At 35.0% G+C, this 21468-nt stretch overlaps 1 protein-coding gene across 7 annotated transcripts in view; it reads right to left on the bottom strand.

Annotated features, from left to right (window-relative positions):
- The window catches only part of MIPOL1 (mirror-image polydactyly 1), a 195920-nt gene that overhangs the window by 99169 nt on the left and 75283 nt on the right, over positions 1-21468 (bottom strand). For all 7 annotated transcript variants that reach the window (XM_082761244.1, XM_082761249.1, XM_082761248.1 and 4 more), the window contains one exon: positions 21059-21229. In XM_082761244.1, the coding sequence (XP_082617370.1) occupies positions 21059-21229 (171 nt within the window). The remainder of the gene's footprint in view (positions 1-21058; positions 21230-21468) is intronic.

The raw sequence follows: 21468 nt of genomic DNA, 5'->3' as shown, positions 1-21468 counted from the left end.
ATTTATATACTTGTATTTTTTATGCTGAGATTATTCCAAGTACACAACACATGTTGAAATAAAAGAAATTTTAAGATTGTTTTGATTAAATATTTAATTTAATGACAAAGAACAAAAAAAATTAACATTTGCTACTGCATGCATACACAGATATACTTCCTGTGGTCAGCTGAGAACCTATTTTAAAGGTCAGCAAATCATGAACTAAATTATATTTCACTGTTTTTTACAGTAACCATAAGAGACCTTGCACAGTTACTTTGTTTTAAAAGAGTAATTAGCAGCAGACAATGCATTGCTTTATGAAAAAAAAAAAAAAAAAAAAAAAAGAGTTCTATAAACACAAACAAACAAAACCCCAAAGGATGAAGGACCAGGAAGACATAGAGGAGCAGCCATTGGACAGCTCTAGGCAAAAATACAAAATTAACAGGAATATTTTAAAACAATATATTGCAAGGAAGTAGTATTGCAAAATTGATAACTAATATTTTAATAAATACTTTCTGAAAACATTAGTAAGAAAGGAGTGAGAATTATGATATAATGCTCACATGAGTGCTGTTGACTCAAAACACCTGAATATTTCAGTCTCTTTTGCTACCTTGGTGACTCTGGACAGCACAGAGCAGAGCTTACTAACAAGAGCATGCAACATATTTCAACACAATTTTGTACTCGGGACAAGGAAACATAGCTGATGTTAACTCTAAACAAAAAATATTTTAAAGGTAACAAATCTCCCTGGAGTAGTGAATTCTCTCAGTGAGAGTTATAAAGTTCCTTAATGCAGTTTCATTTTTATAGCAATAAAATGAAAAAAAGACACTTACAAAATAAGGAAATCCAGATAAAAATGTTAAGATACACTTGACTGCAAATATTTTTTTTTTATAAAGTTGAGGTATTTAATCTAACAAAAAAACATAAATCACAGCTGTAATTCTGCAATGAACAGCATAAAGATTGTGTTTCTGCAGGCATGAAAAACAAGGTCCCAGGAAAATTACTGAAAACTAAATCCAAATTATGCTTTTTTTTTCCACTCTAGGTTTTTTTTTTTTTTTTTTTTTTCTCTAGCATACAGGATCTAAACATCATTAAGTAAATAAAATCAGTCTACTTCTTCAGACATTATTCATGACACTCCTGTTGCTATGTAATATCAGCAGGCCTCTCACCTTTCTGCTTTGCCAATGCTCTTCTTTAAAACACTGCTCTATAATTCCCAATTTGGCAGCATCACAGGTTTCTTATAGGAAATATTTTATGAAAGGCCAAAATCTCAACCTTCTTTTATAACAAGAATTTATATTCATGCTATTCCTTTAAAAAAATGGAAAAGTGAAAATATGCTAAGAGCAAAGCCTAGCTTCAGGACATGACAGAAAAAAAGACCTTGATGTGTAGGTCTGGTTGCACAACTAAGAGTATGGGCACAATCTTACCCCACTCTACATTTTACTCCTGTAAAGTCAGAACACTGAAATAAACAGCACAGGGTGATCCTCATACCACGCAGCAGCATAAAGATGCAACAGAAGTAACATAAAACAGATGTGCAAAGGTTGAGTTGATAGGGATGCACACTACATCAACCTTGGTAGCATATGGTAATTCACCTTTAACTTCATTCTCAGTAAGAACGTTGATATGTGAAAAAAAAGGGTATACTCAATTCGTATACTGCTTGAAACCATTTTGAGGATATAATTGAAAGAAGTGGTGATCTCATTTGACCTTTGCACATAAGTGTCTTAATATGTTGGAAACAATGGATTTACAGAAGATGTCACAAATGAATTATGAATTTGGATGTATTTATTATACGTAGCTGTCTTGGAAGCAAAATCTTTAAACATCCTGCTAGTGAAAGTATGAAATAATAGTCTTAACAGCAATATTGTGTTACTACTTACTAATGTTTTACAATTTACAACACTTCTATACCTGAACTAATTTTTAACCATTAAAAATAGCATTCTAAAAACAAGGGCTCTTTCACAAGAACAAGAGCATACGATACTTCCGTGTAATCTTACTGTAAATAAAAGTTTTAAAAATAGGATTTTAAACAATGCAGTCCTTCTCTTAATTTCAGCCAACATTTTTTGAATTCTGTGTCATTGGTTGTTAGTAAGGTCCAATAAAAATAGATGTTCTTTCAAAAAACATCTATTTTTATTGGTTCATTCCAGGGCTTTAAAATGCCAACAGCTGCAAGTAAGAAACTGGATTTCCTTCTAAAAACATATATAAAAATACTTCTTGGAGCACAGTGAAGAGAAGCCATCATCCAATTCAGTACTAGCAAAAAGGAAACATCAGACGTATCCTTTTAAGAAAGCTGAAAGCTAAAGGAAATATTTCATTTTAATTATTATAAATAAGAATATCTAACCAGTCACCCCAAACCTGCAAAACTTTCTACCTGCAAAACATTTGAATAGAATCCTCTTAAAGTTAGAAACAAAATATTTTGTGCAACTCAGGTTGCCTAGACATTGTGGTCTGAGGTGTAATTACACACTTAGGAAAGACCGGACAGTAATTGAGAAAACTGCTACTCTATCTCAGATACTTTAAGTACTGCAAGGAATATGAAAACAGCATAGATTAATGTCAAGAATATGCCTTGACCAGAATGCTGAAGACTTTGCCAAGAAAAGGATATTAAAGCCTTGGAAATGGTAGCATGTGATTTTTAAAGTTTTCACACAAGCAATTCACCAAGGATCAGCCTCATCACACAGACTTGTGTTCAGAGTTCATCAGCCAGAGTGGCAATCCTGATGGTGAAAAAAAAAAAAAAAAAAAAAAAAGGAAGAAAAAGAAAAAAAAAAAAAAAAAGAAACCCTCTCTCCTTTCAAATCCTAATGTTTATTCCCCTCTCTGAATATACACTTTCCCTCTAAAAGTCTCCCACCTAAGCTAGCCTTATTCTGATGATAAGATACTTGCCAGGCAGTGAACCTCTTTACTGCAGGTATTCCTTGAGCAACCATCAGTGCCCATCTGCACAGATTTCACTAGAATGTCATCCCTTCCCAGCAAGAGGCACTCAATCTTCTCTTTAACCATATTTTCACTGTACAAACTAGTTTCTCCCTTTTAAATGCACCACGTCTTTCCAGACAAATACCCCAATACCCTGCACAGGATATATCACAAGTAGCTAGACATAAAATGAAAAGCGAAGTGCGTGACATATCCTCCCTCCCCCCCCCCCCAAAAAAAAAAAAAAAAAAAAAAAGTGACTCAGGAAAGAAAAGATAGACAGAAAGAACACCTGTTCTCCCCATCTTCTAATTTAAACTGTTAGAAAAACCTTTTTTTTTTTTTTAAAACAAACAAACAAAAAAAACATCAGCTGATATGATTTGGTAGAACCTGGATGTTCAAGACAGGCACCAGTTTGACCCTCAGCAGGTGCTGACTTCTTTCAGTGGTGGTGGGATACCCAAGATCACCATGGGGGAAAAATGCAGACAAACAGCAAAACGGAGCACCTACTAACGGGGATGTTGATGGAGAAGTCAAAAAGTGGACCTGGACCAGCAGAATACCACAGAGTAAAGTCCTGGAGGCTCACGCAGGGAAGAGACTGTTAAAAGATAGTCCTAGTTCCAGGTACACAAAAGGAGCAAAGATGGAAGATAGAAAAATCAATGCAGATAACCACTTAATAGTGTTTGGCCTTTACTAGAAAATGAGGTTGCATTAACATATCAAACACAACTTTAGCACTTGTATAAACAAATCATCTTAAACATGCTGTCAGCTTATCAGCATTTTCTTCTTTGACTTCTATCTACAACGTATTAACATGGTGTTACGGTGCCTGCCATGTCTAAACAGATTGATGAGTAATTTTTGGTCATTACTTAGTGTGATTCTTCAGTGACGTGTTCTAATATTAAAAAGTAAAGAGATTATACAACAATAAAGACAAATCCACAAGCAATTGGAGAGGTAGCATCAATAGGGAAAAAGATGGAATATGGAAAAGTGCTAACTTAGGCAGAGAACCCCCTTGTCCCACAACAATTTGGTAACTTGTCAGTTTATTTATGTGAAGATAACACTTACCCCTACAGACCTCATGTAGAAGCATATTTAACTCTGAGTAACTCAGGTCGATCAGGCTGTTCACGTGCTTTGAAATAGGCTTAAGTGTTTTGTTACACTTATGACCCTGGCTCTCATCTCAGCTATGAGGTGGGTTGCTCATTTTGTGTTTCAGTGCAGATTTGACTAAGAGAAAGTGTACTGTACCACCCGTTGGCTGAGAAATCAACGAAATGGCTGGTTAAGTGCAGAATAAGTTGAATATAACAGAGAACTGTACTACCAACTTACTACAAATACAGTCTTGGTGGCTGTTACTTCTACGCTTGCTTTTAATATTCCTGTATAACATACAATATTTTTCTCAGTCTCCATTAAAAGGAATTAAAATTAGCCCCTTGTGAGGTTATGGCAATATGCTAGCAAAATAAAAGAATCAACTTATTATGTAATTTATATGTTAGGAAAAAAAAAGTTAATACAGTTTCAGTTAATGCAGATTCGAGGGTCAAAGTCTAATGAAACATATTTACTCAGACTAATATGAGGCCAAATTTTGCAGAATTCTTTCCTGAATTCTGAATTACATTTGTATATATTAATTCGATTAGAAAATCAAAAGATAACAAAAAATATTTGCATAAAAATTATCTATCATCCTTGTCAAAATCTGCAATGCCAATAATCTTATAAATCAGCACTGGTATAAACACATGACTCCACTGATAAGATGGCTGAAAAAAGGGATAGTATAAGATGGAAGTGCTGCAATATGCTTGTTCTGTTCTTGTACTCTTCTTGAAGTCCGGATTGTTGTCTGAGAATGGGCTCATGGTGGTGAGCTGGGTGGATCTTTGGTCTGATCTGATCCAATCCAGTCAGTCTTAAGTACTTTCTGTAGTTTAATAATAGATCTAGTACAGATTCCCACAAATAGTTTTACTCTCTCACTGAACTAAAGATAACATCTTTATTCAAGTCATACAAAAATTAAAAATGAGTGTAAAGTCAACTACCATGGGTCAGCTGGTGCATTATTGCTTTAGTGCATACAGAAGTCTTAACTTTAATCTGTGAGTAATCCATTATATTCTGTGGACATTTATGCACGAAGATTGTCCTAAACAGGGATCTCAATTAGTGAAGTAGTGAGAAATATAACAAACCTAATTCCTACTAAATAACTTAGGAAAATGGTTTCTGTCCTCTAAATTATTGTAAAGCAGGAGTTCATTTAAATAACAGATGAACTATTTTTGAAATTGCATTTTTCCCTTTATGTATTTTCAACAAAACACTTTCCAACAAAGTAGATGACACGCAGTATCTTGATGGAAAATGCACAGCTACCAGTAAAAGCTGAGCTCCTGGGATACCAACATCCTACTACACAGCATACTTTTGGAAGCGATGTATTTCAGATACATTTTGAGATTAACTAATGAACATTCACTGCTATGAAAAAATGAAGTACAAATAATTAACCTACATATCAAACATTAAAAAAAAGAAAAAAGAAGAATCCTGTCTACCTTTTCACCTGTTATTTTAAGCTGTTATCTGTGGTAACATAAATACAATAAATAACATTAACTGAACATACAGGGTTCAACTGATTGTACATTTAGTTTATTATTCTGTTCTCCTTTTCCTATTTCGTGTATAACGATCCACACTTAAAAGTAACTCCCAGCTCAAGGATGCCCAACAAAATGCAAGTGTTCTCAGTTTGACAGCCCTTCTCTCCCTCTCCCCCCAGTATTTTATTTTTTTGAACAGTCTGCCTCTTGTCCCAAATTCATCATGATTTCTAGAGAGGCAAACATCTTGCACCACTTGGATGCTACACAACTCTTTCCTTTGCAGACAAAAATAATACCAATGTGATCCAGTCAAAACACAAGCCAACCTTTGGTGTCACTGTGAATTATGTACTTTGAACTGCAGATGTTTGGAAGCACTTATATTTATACAAATAGATTTTATCCTTTTTCTTCTAAAATAATCAGTTAAAGAGAAAGAAACAAAGGAGTTTCTACATAATAATCACTAGAAAAATTTTTCCATTAAATTATAATTTTGAATTAAGGCTTTCAAGCCTCTGAAAGAAAATACTTTCCTTCAAAGTTCTGTCAAACCATCAACAAATGTGTTTAAATGATTATTTATACAATGCCCAGCAGCTTAGAACTACTAGGTTTTCAAGAAAGAAAAGTGTTTTTGTAGAGCTTAGGCCTCAGAAACATACGCATCTTAAAACAAATTATATTCTATTAGTAAGAGAAACACTTACATGCAAACACCTCTTTTTGCAATGGTGTCTTGCCCCATCAAAAGAAATGCATTAAAATACAAATGAAACATTTTTGTATTCTCTGTCATTATGAGCCAGTTGGAACCTGCAGCATTAAGGCAGATAACATTCTATACACACGACTTGGTTTCCTCCTACCATTCCTCTCCCTTTATATTTCTGAACATCTGAAGATGCAGCAAAACAAGCTTTCATTTTCATTTGAACAGTTAAAGCAACTGTAAGTGCACAGACATTCAGAAAATTCAAACAATTAACTGTTTTTACTCTTCATTTTATAATAATTGTAATGTGCAACTATTCAACAGCACTGCCTAGCCCTATGATACTCCTCCAAACAGCTTCATTCTCATTATATTTTAAGATTTTTATATTTTATAATATTTTATATTATATTTATAAGAACATTTCCTATTGTTCTTTCAGCGATGACATTTCAAATATCAAGACAAATTTGATCTACTTCTTGAAGAGCTCAGTGCACTCAGGCTTTCCTAATCAATGTCACTCATAATAGAAAACATGCTAGATGAAAAAAGAAAACCTGATGCTCTTCAGCTCTGTGTAATTCACCAGTCATTCAAGCAGGGTTCCTGTGCTGGCTGTGCCACTGAGCTAGCCTGGCTCTGTTGAAGACAGGTTGTGACTGACTCATCACCTACTACAGGAGGAAACAACAGCAGAGTTGCTGAAGCCACATAATTTGGTTGCCTTCACAGTTCGCTGTATCCCTCTGCATCAATGCTCCTGATAAGAACTTATTTCATCCCGTGCTTGATTCAGTTACCTAAAAATTGGTGGCTAATATCATGTGGGAAGCCTTAGGTTATTGGAAGCACCTGCACAGGCCTGGAAGACATAAGAAGGTAGACCTATGGGAGAACCACTGGAGGCCTAGAAACCAGAACACTGCCTGATCACATGCATGTTTAGGCAAAACTGAACCCCTCCACAGCTCCTGATGCTTTTCTTAAGTGTTCTGAGGCCAAGCAGAATCATGATATGTGGCTTGAAGGTCAGGAAGGCTGGCTTCATCAGAGTTTGGACCATCTGGCAGCCATGTCAACTATAGTGTAAAGCAATTGTGTTATGATAAACAATGGTACTGACTAAATAGAAAGATACAATGGTTAGATACAAATAAAATTTTAAAATGTGGATGCACAATCATGTAGGAGTTTATATATTTAATATTTAATATTTTTCTTGCTATTTTATCCTTTTTAATTCCCATAGTGAAACATCTGATAAAAAAAAAAAAAAAGCAAAACAAAACACAACCTGATTGCGTATTAAATAGCCCTACAAGAAGCCCTACACTGAAGCGAGTCAGAGCAGCTGAATATTAAAATACTATACTGATCTTCTTTTACGAAAGTTCTCAGCACTTTCTAAGTCACAACAACTCCCACATACTTGTTCACACACTGTTTTGAAAGACAGTGCTAACCTCTGTGATTTGTCAGTACAATGAGCTGTAATGTTATGAAATGGGCCACTGCAGTCACAATACTCGGTAAATGCAGATAATATACTGTTGATTTTCTATCTTCAGTTACATAGGGAGAAATTCCACAGTAGCCAGCCACCTCTTCATCACATGGGCTCAAAAAATAACAATATTCTCCTACAGATTTGTAGATCCTATACACATTCTTTCTAAAATGGAAATATAATAAAGGAACATGAATTTTAAAAAACCATGAACTTTTTTTTTTACTAGCTATTTTTTTTTTTTTGTTCTATTTCTCCTGCTTTGTTCTTGAAGAAGGAAACAAGTCATCCCCTTCAATTTTTCTTTAATCTCTCCCTCTTTTGAATCCAGCATCTTTCCTCCTTTCTTTTGCACTGCAGAACGTTTGCACACTCCAATTCACAATTCTCATCTTGGCCTGTGTGAGGTCTATTCCACTGCACTGTCTCATTTTTGTCTACTTTTTGATTCATCCAATTCCCATAAATACTCTCATTATTATGATAATTTTCTCAATAATTCTTATTGTTTAATTATATGAGTGCTTGGAGATGTTGTAACACCTGATGAACATTAACTAATCAATTTCAGTAAAGTGATGGAAAAACTAATAAATAGGACTTGTTTTATGGGATGAAGAATTAACATAGGAAGTTTAAGAAGCTTAAACCAACCTACAAGATCATGTCAGAACTGGCATTACTACACGTAAATCCTTTGCTTTGCTAACTTGACCAAATGACACCAAGCTATTGCATCCTGTGGCCACGTTTTGCTGGCTCCTCAGCATAGCCAGTTCCATTGCAACCAGGTGGCCCGTGGCCAAGAGACATCTGACAGATAGCTGATAACTGGTTTTGTTTAAAACCTTTCCCGCATCCCCATAGTGATAGTACTCAAAAATATACGTACTAGAGTGGAGGCAGGCAGTGTTGACTGATACACCCAAGTTTTCAGCAACACCAGCTACCAAAGATGTACGAAAAGATAAATTTTAGAAATGAGTGTTCAGCCTGATCCTCCACCTAGTTCTAGAAATTCAAAATCCGATCCTCAGATACATGTATATGCAAGGCACTCAACTGCTGACAGAGACATGTTTTTAGGAAGTGTAACATTGTTTAATTGAACATAACCATTATTAGTTGACAAGAAAACAAGATTTAGTAAACAATCTGTCATTCTAATGAGGTAGTTTTCAAATAATCTTCAATGGATTTTGTTAAAATCCATATGCAAACAAGACTATTGTCTAAACCTTAAGTTGGCATTTACAGCGTAAAAGGACAGGAATACTCCTGGTCCATTTTTAAATATCATCACACTATTTCAGAAAATAGTATCATGGACCACTGCAAAGAAGCCACATTTTTTTAAATCTCTTTATTCAGATACTGTAATCATGGGACTGCAGGTTTTCCTCACTGTACACACTATCTGTTTGTCCTGCTAAATACTGTACTCTTAATTGAGCCATCAGTTGCTTAAGTGTCAGTTCTTCAGTTTTTCTGTTGCATGGAATGTGTTATCCCAAAATTTCTTTACTGTATAATAAAAGCTACTTTAAACTAGAGATTATGACAAACTATAACAGCTAACTAGGAAGGTGACAGCACAGAACTCTGCAGACATGCCAGGGACAAGAAATAGTTTCTGAATAAATGACCTAAAGTCAGAAGTAGTTACTCTTTTCTCCAAGGAACCAACAAGCTTTTTTAACAAACCTTAACACCGAAGATCACAAGTACCTGAAAGCAATATTAATACTAGCATTATAACAGCCTGCAAACAGGTGTCAAAATGAAGTAACCTTATAAATCTTCATATTTCATTGTGAAATCAGTTTCTCACCAATGCTGAAATCTAGGTAATAGCAAATCTATAAAATTCATATTTCAGACATCTTTTCAAATTGCTTATCTGCATTGCAAAATGGTTATATATACCATATACCATTATATAAATATATACCTGTATGCCATATATACCATACCATTTATATAAAAATACTAAAAAAAAAATAATAAAAAAATCAAAAAAAAATCAAGAGCTTAACCAGCTTTGCAAAAGCTTAAATTGACTCACATGTCATATGTCTGATACGGAAGACAATGATACCCCACAAAGAAATGCTTAAGAAAGTAAATAAAAGCTCTGCAAAACTAAAACAAAACCACACATTTCTAAGTTTTATATTGCTCAGTTTCAATAACAGTGAGAAATGTCTGCATGATTTTGGTACATGAATAAGACTTTTAAAATATTAAGTAATGATGGCATCTAAAAATTTGAACACTGTAACAGAAATTATTTTTAGCTTCACTGAAGTGTTTTGTAGGGATTCATGTTACTCTTCTCAAGAGCATTCTATACCTTGATTACGCAGCTTTGAATTAACAGCCTTCAGATAAGTCACAGAAAAGCAGGAATGCTTAAACCTAAAATCAGCTGCATTTGACATGTGCATTTTCCAACACTACCCTCATCCAGCTCAAAGCTTCCTGGCAATTCCATCCCTCATGTATAGAGAATAGGATACCCTAAGCAGAGAAATTTTAAGAAAAACACAACAATAGAAGAATGTTATGACAAATCCTGAAAGCTAAGTGATGGAACTGCCTGCCAAAATAAACAAAACTGGTAAATGCATAACTACTGCTGAGAAGTGTCTGGATACCATAGAAGACAACACACATGACATAAAGAGAACATGTAATGAGATGCACAGCTGCTGGCTAGTAGAAAGTAGGCTGGCTCTGCTGAAGAGGCAGAGCCTACAGTAGAAAATAGGCTGATGATTTTAGTACAGGGGATTAACAAGGATTTTGTCGTTTCTTCTGGGAGGTTTGTACTGGATGCTTTCATTTTCACAGTGAGATTTTCAAGACTAGCTTTGCAGATTCAGTTAAAGTCTTAATATTTTGATTATAAATGGGACCTCAAAAAACAAGGCTAAAAAAATATCCTTGCAGACTGATAAAGAACACTTTTCTCAAAGCTATAAAAGACAAAGGAAGTAAACTCACAAATAGGTGATGTTCATGTCTGTCCTGAACACAACAAACAAAAGTTCTTCCACACAAAAAGAGTGAAAGCTATTGGTTCTTAACATCGCTGGGAGCTATTAATACAATCTCTGTCTGAGGTATAAGATTACTCATCATGATTAGAACATGACCTGGAAGAAAATCCTAACTGTCAGTGACAACTCATCTAATGCAAGTTCTGGAAGCAAAGTGGCCATAACCATTCTTCCAATACAGAGCTCTATGCCACAACAGACCTTTTAATTTACTCTACTTAGATTTATAATTTTATAACTGCTAAATCATTAGCTAGAAGTAATGTTAAAACTCTCTTGCAAAAGGCAATATCAATTTTATGTTACCAACAACACAAAGAAGTATCAATAGTATTCAGAAGCATTACTGCTTCTGCATTCTACATTATCCCGTTTGGTACATTATACCAATGTAATATTCTGAACCTATAAACTTATTTGGAACACATATTCTGTATTTCTGATACATCCAGAATTGCAAAAAGTTGCTCTATTTTTATGGAGTAGTACTGTTCTTTATCCACAATTATTTTTTTTCCTTTTCGGTATAGCCAAAATGTTAATACTTTACAAAATCTCAGCTTTTGTGACTGCCTTTAAATAAGCATTTCTACATATTTGAATTGTGTCATTTACAAAAGTATTTTCAATGTAAAAGTAGACTATGAACTGGAATATGACTTTTTAAAAAAACAAACTTTGTGTATACTCACAGCATACTCAATAATAAATACACCAAAAACACTACTGAAAGGAATGGCAATAAAATATAACATCAGAAAATATTAACAAGTTCCCAGACCACCTTATCTTAAAATCACAAGCCCTCCACATGCAATGCATGCCCTTCATTTGCAACAGAGGGTAACAGAAGCTAAATTTTTCTTCTTCTCGAGCAACTCAGCTTGAAAAATAATTAACGGTGAATAAACAGAACATCGAAAAGAGGGCAAATCCTAGATACTCACCATCTGAAGCATGAAACAGTAAAGCCATACAACAAACAAATCTAGGCATACTTGGTACATGAGACATAGATAAATTAAACAGTACTACTGTGAAATCTTTCTTTAAAAAAGAATATTCATGGATTTTCTTGCCTTTTTTTTTTTTTTTTTTTTTTTGGCCAGGGCCACCAAACACTGTAAACCAGAATACATAAATTGACTTCATCAACTCTAAGGACTTCTAGAAACTGACTAATGGCTTCACAGCCAAAAAAAAAAAAAAGGTCACGATGTACAGATCAAAGGAAGAGGGGAAACTGCAGTTATGGTATTTTGGTTACTCGCTCATTTAAAAACAAATAGAAATCTAGAAAGAAATCACAATTACAATAATACTTATGAAGTCTTTCACCACTTCCTTCACAAAGTACCATCCTGCTGTAAATAAGTAACGACCTTAGCACTACTACAATCACTTTTCCTTACATCCTCTGTTACTGACAGACATAAATTTTCTTACTACCACTCTTTATAGCTTAACACCAATCCTGAATAATGAAGGTGACTGAGGAGGGTGTTCTAATGCTGTTCTAAGGGTGTTCTAATAGGTGAATATTTCATTTTAGAGACTCAGGGATAAAAAAATAAATGAAGTCAACAAGGAGTAGCTCTATCCATTCGCCTTAGCTCCATGTCCCACAAAATTCTCAGTCAACTACTGATGTTATGGTAGTAGCATGATCAGAAACGTATCCTTGGGAGATATCTTCATTGCCCATTTAAATCCAAACTTTATATTCTTCATGTCAATTTATTTGTGACCTATTATACTAGTTTAGAAACCTGGCTCTTGCTGAAGGAACACAATTGATATGTGTCTTGTGGACACATCCAAAATCTTCATCAGAAAAGTCTGCATACAAAGTCATTAATAATTTTCAAAGTAAAAAGGTTGAATAAGAGCATACTGGAAAACTTCCTCCAAAAACACTGATACCTTTTACTTCTTTTTAGGTATTTTTTTTTTTAAATCTAATTCTCCTTCTTGAAGTCACCTCTTGCATTTTTATCCTTAAATTTATTTAATAGTCTATCGGAGCATTAATGTAACTAATTTTAAAATTATTTTATTGAATTAGAAGGATTTGTTTTTCTTTTCCATACTTACAAATAATGTACACTTGAACTTTTGTCTAAAATTCTCAATGACTCTCAAAGATCTTCACTGAAAAAATACAATTTGCATACTGCTTTGCTCTGAGAGTGCAATCTAGACTTTCTCTCACTTGTCTCTATTTAATATGGTTTGGTTTGAACCAAGGAGTGCCCTCTCCACTGCACAAACTGGATTCCTTTTTTGATTAAAACAAGCTCAAAGATGCACTCCAGGAATGCACCTGGTGCACTCTGAAACAAATGGGTATTTACTTAGTTCACAGATCTAGGCTACAGTCAGTCCAAAGTAAAACCCAAACGAACCAACTCGTTATTACACCAAAACCAATACAATTCAACCCAATAACACCTCCCAACACACACACAGAGAAAACTGTGTTCATATGGATCTCAGGTGCTAGGAACTAATTGTTTCCTACTCCATATTCGTTCTTGCTTGTTCCAACTACTTGCTGACAGAAACATAACCAACAGCAAAGTTACAATTGTGAGCATTCAGTAAATGGTAAGAGGGTAGTAGCAAGAATGGAAATGCAGAGGTCAGACATATCACCCTTTCCAGACTCCACGTTAAATATAAATATCAAGCACAAACCTCTCCTGTCAGAGAGAGAATTTTTATGCAAACTCATCTGGGTACCCAAAATAACAGGTACTTTTGCAGAAATATTTCCCAGGAAGTTGACTAACAAAACCAGCTTTTCAAACAGAAACATATAGTTGGATATTTTTAATTTCTAAGAAAATCAGAGATGCTTTAACCAACATGCAAGTAAACCAAAAGCAAACTTAATACTCAGCACCCAACTTGAAACTGTAAGATGTTAAGTCCCATGGAAAACTTCCTTTAAGTACCTCTAAACAGTTCTGGTACTTAGAGAATTTATTGCATGCACAATCATTCAGTCTCCTCTTCAGAGGGAATACTGTTTGAATTCCGCTTGTATCACATTGAAAATTTCATCTATGGGTTGTTGCTATTGCAACAGGTGATCAATAAGCATACAAAACATTTTTCTGCTCTTTCATCCCAGAGTTTTGACATTAAATATTTAAATTAATTCTAGAAATTGGCTTGGAAGTCTAAGCTGTGTGAACCTAGAGCTTAGCACTGTGATAGAAGTGTCAAACAGCAATTAATCAAACAAGCTTGCATGCAAATTTACTGTCATTTTCAAAGGGGTGAGGAGTTTCTAGGTACTGAAGAGAAGATGAATGTTCTACTGGAAATTCATTAAAGTTTACAATTAAAGGCACAAGACTTGATCATGCCCTCAGATACCATGCAGACATGTATTTTGTGAATTCTACAACACACTGTTTGCAGAGGAACAACAGGTGATTTAACAATGCAAACAATCATGTCTCAGGGCATCATTCAGCCAAAACCTTATGGCAGTAAAAAGAGGAAATAGAGTAGCAATTAAAAATTTGCTTCACAAGTTCAAAAAGGCAAACTGTAATCCCTCTCTTCAAGGAAACACTGCATTCACATTTACGTATTTACTCATATTTAGCATTCATGGACTAAATACAAAAGTTAGGTATAAGAGCTCCTTAGAGTAATTTCCTCCAGATCCTCCACTCTCTCCCGCTAATGACCTGCACTTCCAGCTGTGAGCATCATTAACTCAGAAACTACACCACCTCATGCAACCAAAGCTTTGCTGTAGTCAAACTGGAAGACACTTTTACTAATGAAATGCTGGCTCCAGTGAAGTCAAAGGGAGTTTCATTCAATACTAACACCTGACTTTGAAGAAATCACAATCTCTGCTATGTCAGAAGACCAACAAACATCATATACACAGATGTCTCCAAATATTCTCTGTCTAATCTCCTATCATTCTCCCCAAACATCTCATATCTAATCAGCTTTCTTATTGCTTTGGGAACTGTATGTTATATACAAGGATTAAGCAACATAACAGAGAACCATGATGGAAGCTTAAATAGGCATTATTCTTTTGGGGAATATTCTACACAAATCAGAATTCCCAATGCAAGACTTCAACAGGATTTTGTTTGGCCAGTTTCCTCTCTATTGGGATTTTGTGGACTGAAATTCTTACTTCAGAAGGAAAAAGAATACTTCATACATCTTCTGAATGTAGCCAAATATTTAACTGAGCGTTCCCCTGGAAAATGCTCATGCTCCAGGTAGCACAAATATATCTGAGGTAGAGAGACAGTGCATACCTAATTGTCTCAGAAAGTAACTATTATAATTTTTCCAGCTTGGTTTATTTTTAGAACACTAAAGCTGCTAGGTAGGGAAGAATCTGCCCTTTTGTAAGACACAGAAGATTCTTGATATTCTTCAGCATCATTCCCAATAGCTTTACATGATACTTCAGTGCTCCATGCCTCCCAGCTACAGAGGTCATTGGCTCCTTTGGAACACTGTAAACTCTGTAGCTAATGAAACTTTGCTGCTTCTTAGAATAATCTAAGGAAAACATGGATTTGACCATTTCAGCTTAAATGGACTTCCTGAAACATGGATCTAGTTAAACTTTGAAAGGATTATCTTTATTTAGGTACACATAAATAAATGCACTCTAAAGCACTGTTCCAATGCAACACACCCAAATGGAAGACTAATAATACTAACCGCAACAATTGCTCATATGACTTGGCTTTTTGTGATCTTTTTTTCAGAATCCCTCTTATTTAGCCTTACCTCCAAAGAAGAAAAGTCTGTTGAGATTCACTGATGTGAATATCAATAAATTGTTAATAATTTCCTCAATTCCTATTACATTTCTTTCCCCTTCCCCTGCTGTCATAGTGTAACTTTTAATGTTGAATATCAAATTATATATATATTTTAAATTTATTCCATTACTTATTCTATATCCCTATTGCTTTCTCTCATGACGTGGACTAAAATTATGCACCAAAATGGGCACCTTGCAGATAGCTCACCTGACCTCTCTCTGCTTAACCATCCTGCTGGCAAGTAATTTCCCCTCACCCACTCACTCACCTGCTACTTCTTATTGCAAATGAAAAGCTCTGCAAATGAGGGCAACGGACAATTGCTGTTGCCTGCCCAAAGCACACCAGTCATAACTGTGAACCAGCATAATGGTCCTTGGATCCTCAAATTACAAGAAAAGGCCCCTTTACCTTCACTTTCCTCCTGAAATTAGCCTGTGACCAAAAATCATCCCTACCCTACAGCACATGCCTGCTTCAGAAACAACTGTGCATTCTACCAGCATTCTACCTTTTTTTTTCTTGTGTTTTCCAAATACGCGGGCAAAAGGGGAAAGGTAGTAGGGGAAGCATCAAAGGATACCAAAACAGAATGTAAAACTGAACTGCTAATTCAAATTACTAAAAATAATATCCTAAACTGTGGTTTGGGTTGCAAAGGAATTATTTCTGTAGTAAGATAAGAATCATGCAGCATTGTAACACCTAAGGATTCCTCGATTAAGGGTCCAAGATATGTAAGTCATTTTTTTCATTCACGTATGCTTCTGTTGTTTTTACACTTGCATTAATTACTTCAATAAGACCTGTTTGCTCATGTGTGCTGAGAATGCCTTAATGCTCTGTGAATTGCAGATAACAGAGTTGTACACCTTATTTTGTGCAGAAGTAGGGAAATTGTTTGAGATGAACATTACAAAAAAGTTAGCAAAAAAATGGCTTGTAACTACAGACATTTATCAGTTATTAGTCATAAGTCGAAATTGATAATGATGGGAAGTCAAGCAGTGCTTCTCATCTTTGTTTTCAATGACAAAAAACTCCTGCTCATTGCCAAACAGTGCCTCAAAATGGAGAAAGGTACTTAAACTTGCTTCAGATGAACAACTGGGTGCATGCCAATTTTTTACATGAACAGTCATAAGCATGTTCCTGCACAGCAGGATGTGATCAAACTATTCAAAGCTGTAAAACCAGGTCTGCTTGCCAGTTACGTTACTGCTTCAAGATCAGGGTATTACAGATGATACTTTGCCAGCCATGAAACCTTGGTTGAGTTATGTTTGTTTGTTTTTGTTAAACTGAAAACTCTACACCTTTAATATTTAAAACTCTGTATAGAACTGACTTCGCAATTAAAAATTGCCTACAGAAAGAAAATTAGGACTGAAAATGTAACACACACACAATCCCCTGAACTATAAGCCATCTCATCTCTTATTTAGCTTCTTTAAAATCACTTCCTTCAAGCGGTATCAATAAGAAAGGTCCCCTTTCTTCTCTAAATCGTAAGAAAAGTAATTGTAATGACTCACTCAAGTCCCCACCTCCAGCTGCAAACCTTGTAATCACATTAACATGCCTGTCCATAAGGTGTAATATGGTTAATAAGTGGTTGCTAGTGTGAGATATTGCACTGTATTGCCTCCTGCTGGAAACCACTTTCCTTAAAGTATTTTATAAAGATCACACAATGTGACTATGGCCATGTATAAGCTTTCCTAAATGTCTGTCACTAATCGGATTACTCAAGCAAGACAGACTTTGGAAGAAAGGCAGAACTGTAGTACAACCAACTGGACAGGTAAGGTTTTTTTTCTTGAACGGCTTTAAACAAATCCAAACAATAAAGACAAGAAACTTATGCTTTATATCTCATGATAGTCAGCATCTTTCTTCATTTTCTGCTCATAGAACAAGTCATAAAACAGACACAAACTTCCCAGTACAACACAGTATCTCTTCACTAACAAACATATCTTAGCAAATACAACCAAACAGTTGAGTGTGTTTTTTTAAGGGGGTAGGTACAGGAGAAGATGGATGTCAATGTTTAGCCACGCTTTAGTTGTTTGTTTTTTATTCACTCGAAAATACATACTAAAAGTGGTATCAAATATTTGAGTTTATACCATTTTATTTGTTTTCACACACACAAAAAGTAGTTTGCATATTTGCTCAGCAATCTAGTGAATGATCTAAGATTACATACGCATGTGCAGCTCAATACAGTGATAGCAGTGCCTCTATCTGCTTCCTAATAAGAAGCAACATTCACATTTGAAGTCTCAAAAAGGATGCACAGTTGCTGGGCTTTTGAGGCTCAGAAAGTGTTTTCATACACTTTCTAAGACATGAGCAATGCTTTTTATTTTTTTGAAGAATAAAAAAGTAAATATTCAAGTGAAATTCAAACAGAAGAACTAGCTAACCATTGTATGCATGCAATAGCAGTTCAGTAAAATGCAGCTTTATAGTATGGCTACCAGAAAAGACACTGCAAAACTACCAGTTTTTGCAAAACTACCAAAATATGAGTTGAAAGCAGTCTATACTTATTTGGTCATAAGAAATGCAGTTTATAGAATGCCCATTCTCTAACAATGTAACACGTTCCTTACTTGAAAACAAAGCAATGTGTTTGAGTTGGATAGCTTTTCTGTTATTCTTTCGTACTGAGAAAAATCAGAAATTCTACAAGTAAAACTCCAACAGCTAGACGTTATTTATATTCATGGTGTTTAATTGTCAACTGCCAGTCTCCTGTGAAAAAAAAAACCAACTGTTAAGAAGGATAATAGATCCAGTTGTATTAAACTTCTGTCCCAGCATTTATTATCAGATTGGCAGTCCTCTCTCACATGGAACCGGTTATGGTGATCACTCAGAAGACACTGTTGTCTCCAGCACTGCACAACAGCAATCAGGAACAGCACAACACAGTCTTCATACAACATGTCATGAAGTTTTTAGCTTCATCCATTGCCCACTGACCTCTGAATTTTAGAATTACTTTCTTCCAGAAGGTAGACACTGCATGCTAATGGCTTACTCTATTTCTGCTTTGCCTCAGTCTGTTCTCATCAGTCCCCCCTGCACCTCCACCCCCCATTTTGATGTCACCTCCACCAAAAAGAAAAGATTTTAACTTGCGTATGTTATGAATGCCTGAGGTGACCTCAGTTCTAACTTCTAATAATTTGCATTTGTTATGCTAAGCATATACATCCCCTGAATTATATCTAGTCCCTTTGTGGTCTAATGTAGGAATCCCTCTCCTATTGTTCTTGCTGTTAGCACTGTAATAACTACTGTTATTGCAATGTTAACAAAAGACTACTAATAATTCAAGTACCGTACGAATTCCCAAGGAATCATCAAGTAAGAAACACAGGTTGATATAATAGCTTCAATTCCAAGGACCTGTCTTCCAGATTCAATAGTTACAGCCACAAAAGGATCACTAATGTGGAAACACAACATATGAGCAACAGACTTTTATTAATAATAATTAGAAAACTATTATAAATTGCAATAAATAATAAATTACAGTGGTACAGCTAAATATCAAATACTTGAGTTGGGGGAGTGGTATTATTTCATTCATTTATTTTTTCAGCTGCACTACCTATTTAACATTACCTGTGCTTTTCACTGTTAGACCTAAAGATGGCTTTGCTAGCTGTGGTACTTGGCTCACTATTTTATAAAATAATTGTCTTTAATAATTTCCAAGCAGAATACTTGGAAAAAAGGACTCATAAACACCTGTGGATTACTCCTTGAACAGGCAGCATAAAAACCAACTCAATTAAAATGTATATTATAACACCATAAAAGGACATTCTTCTGACATCCTTTATGAAATATTTACGGTCCAAGTATGCCTGAAAGTCCACTTCAATAAAGAACCAAAACCTGACAGAACAAAAATAAAACTATCAGCAGATCCTTCTCTTTTGCTGAAAGCTTTTCTCTAATGAGCTGCCCACTTTTCAAATGCCCTGTGCACAGAAGAAAGCCAATCATAATTAAAAAAACAAAGAGCAACAACTTTTGGCAGGATGGTTGGATGTGCCCCAGTAGCTATGCTGCTCATCATTGCTATAAAAGCAAAAGAAAGCACAGTGAAAAAGTAGAGTTCCAACATTAACATCCTTTGCAGTGCATATTGGATATAGACACAAAATATTTTAAGCACCAAGCAGATGAGGCTTTTGAGGTTACAGTAGGATAGAATGCAAAAACAATGGTGACTAAAAAAAAAAAAAAGTGAACATTATAAGGTGTGTAGAAAGGAATCTTTTAGCAGGAGACTTCGCAAATTAAATTCAATCAACATTATCAGTACCAGTCAAGACCACAAGCCTGATCTTAAATATAATGACAATTATTTAGATGTAGGCTAACTTAGGTTACTCATATTCAATGAATATCTAAATTTTCAATATTGAAATAAGAACTAGATTTATTTTTTATTTTTTATTTTTTGGTTAGGATAAATACATAAGGACTTCCATCCAGTCTAAAATACTGTGTTTTCCCAGGACGTATAACCTCCTACTTAGTCTGCTTCTCCCCACAGACTATTCCTATTGAGCTAAGTATAGTTTAAAAACCCAGGAAAGAAAAAACCTGCCATAACAACTCTCCCACAAGACAGGAAAAACAGGGAGACTCCAAGGTGAAGAGAATGAAGACAATATTTTTCTGTGAAAGTAGGAAAGTGCAGGGAATGGCTGATCTGAGCAAAAAAAGGACATCATATTCTCTTAAGATACGTAGCAGAAGTGTAAGACATGGAGAGTCACAGACCACATGCTGGCTTTCAGCTTCTGAATGTAAAGAAACAAAGGGAGGAATCGCTTTGTTACATGTGGCACTTTTATCTTCCTTTAAGGTATATTTTTGCCACTTATAACCCTTTACAAATCCTTGAGTCCCAGTCACCCAGTGGGACTACCACTACAGCATACTGCAAAACAAAGCCCTTAATATTTTTATGGATTGGACAATAATACTGAAAACTTTTCTTTTTTTTTTTTTTTTTTTAAGGGTCATCTAGTGATCAGGTGCAAACAATACACAACCTTTCCTCTGAAATGGATTGACATCATTTCAGTGGGCACTCCTACCTTGAAGAAACAGTTGCTCGTTAATCATCTGTTTACCACAAGGGTGGTTTTTGAGATTTTCAGCAAAGAGAAGTTAGCAATAATTTTATTCCCCAAACTTAAATTTAGAAAAAAAAAAGAAGGAATTTGGTATTGAGTGTTTATACACTTGTAGAGACTTACTTGAGACAAAGCAGCATCCCGTTGTTCTATTACTGCAGTCATTTCCTCAGCTATTATTTTCTTTTTACGTTCTTTGGTCCTGTGTATTCGATTCAGAATTATAGCTCCGTTCTTCAGTATATCTATCCCTGTGTCTGCATTGTTTATTCTGTTCAGTAATTCCTGTAATGTCTACCAACAGCATTATATGTTAGTCAGACATGAAGTTTTAATATATTTTATTTAATATAGGGTTTTAATTAATAGGCACATGTGAATTGTAAATTGACTGAGTGAAGTTATTGAATTTTCATATTGCAGCAAAGATGTACATTATTAGTGTGTCAATTCTTCTTTTTCCCACATCTTAGTTCTTGAAACCCACTCAATTGAACTTAAGCCTCTAAGATATAAGACTGACATCAAGAAAT

This window comes from Aythya marila, assembly GCF_965140915.1.
Source record: "Aythya marila genome assembly, chromosome: 5".
NCBI lineage: Eukaryota > Metazoa > Chordata > Aves > Anseriformes > Anatidae > Aythya > Aythya marila.
This window is presented reverse-complemented; position numbering and strand designations above follow the sequence as displayed.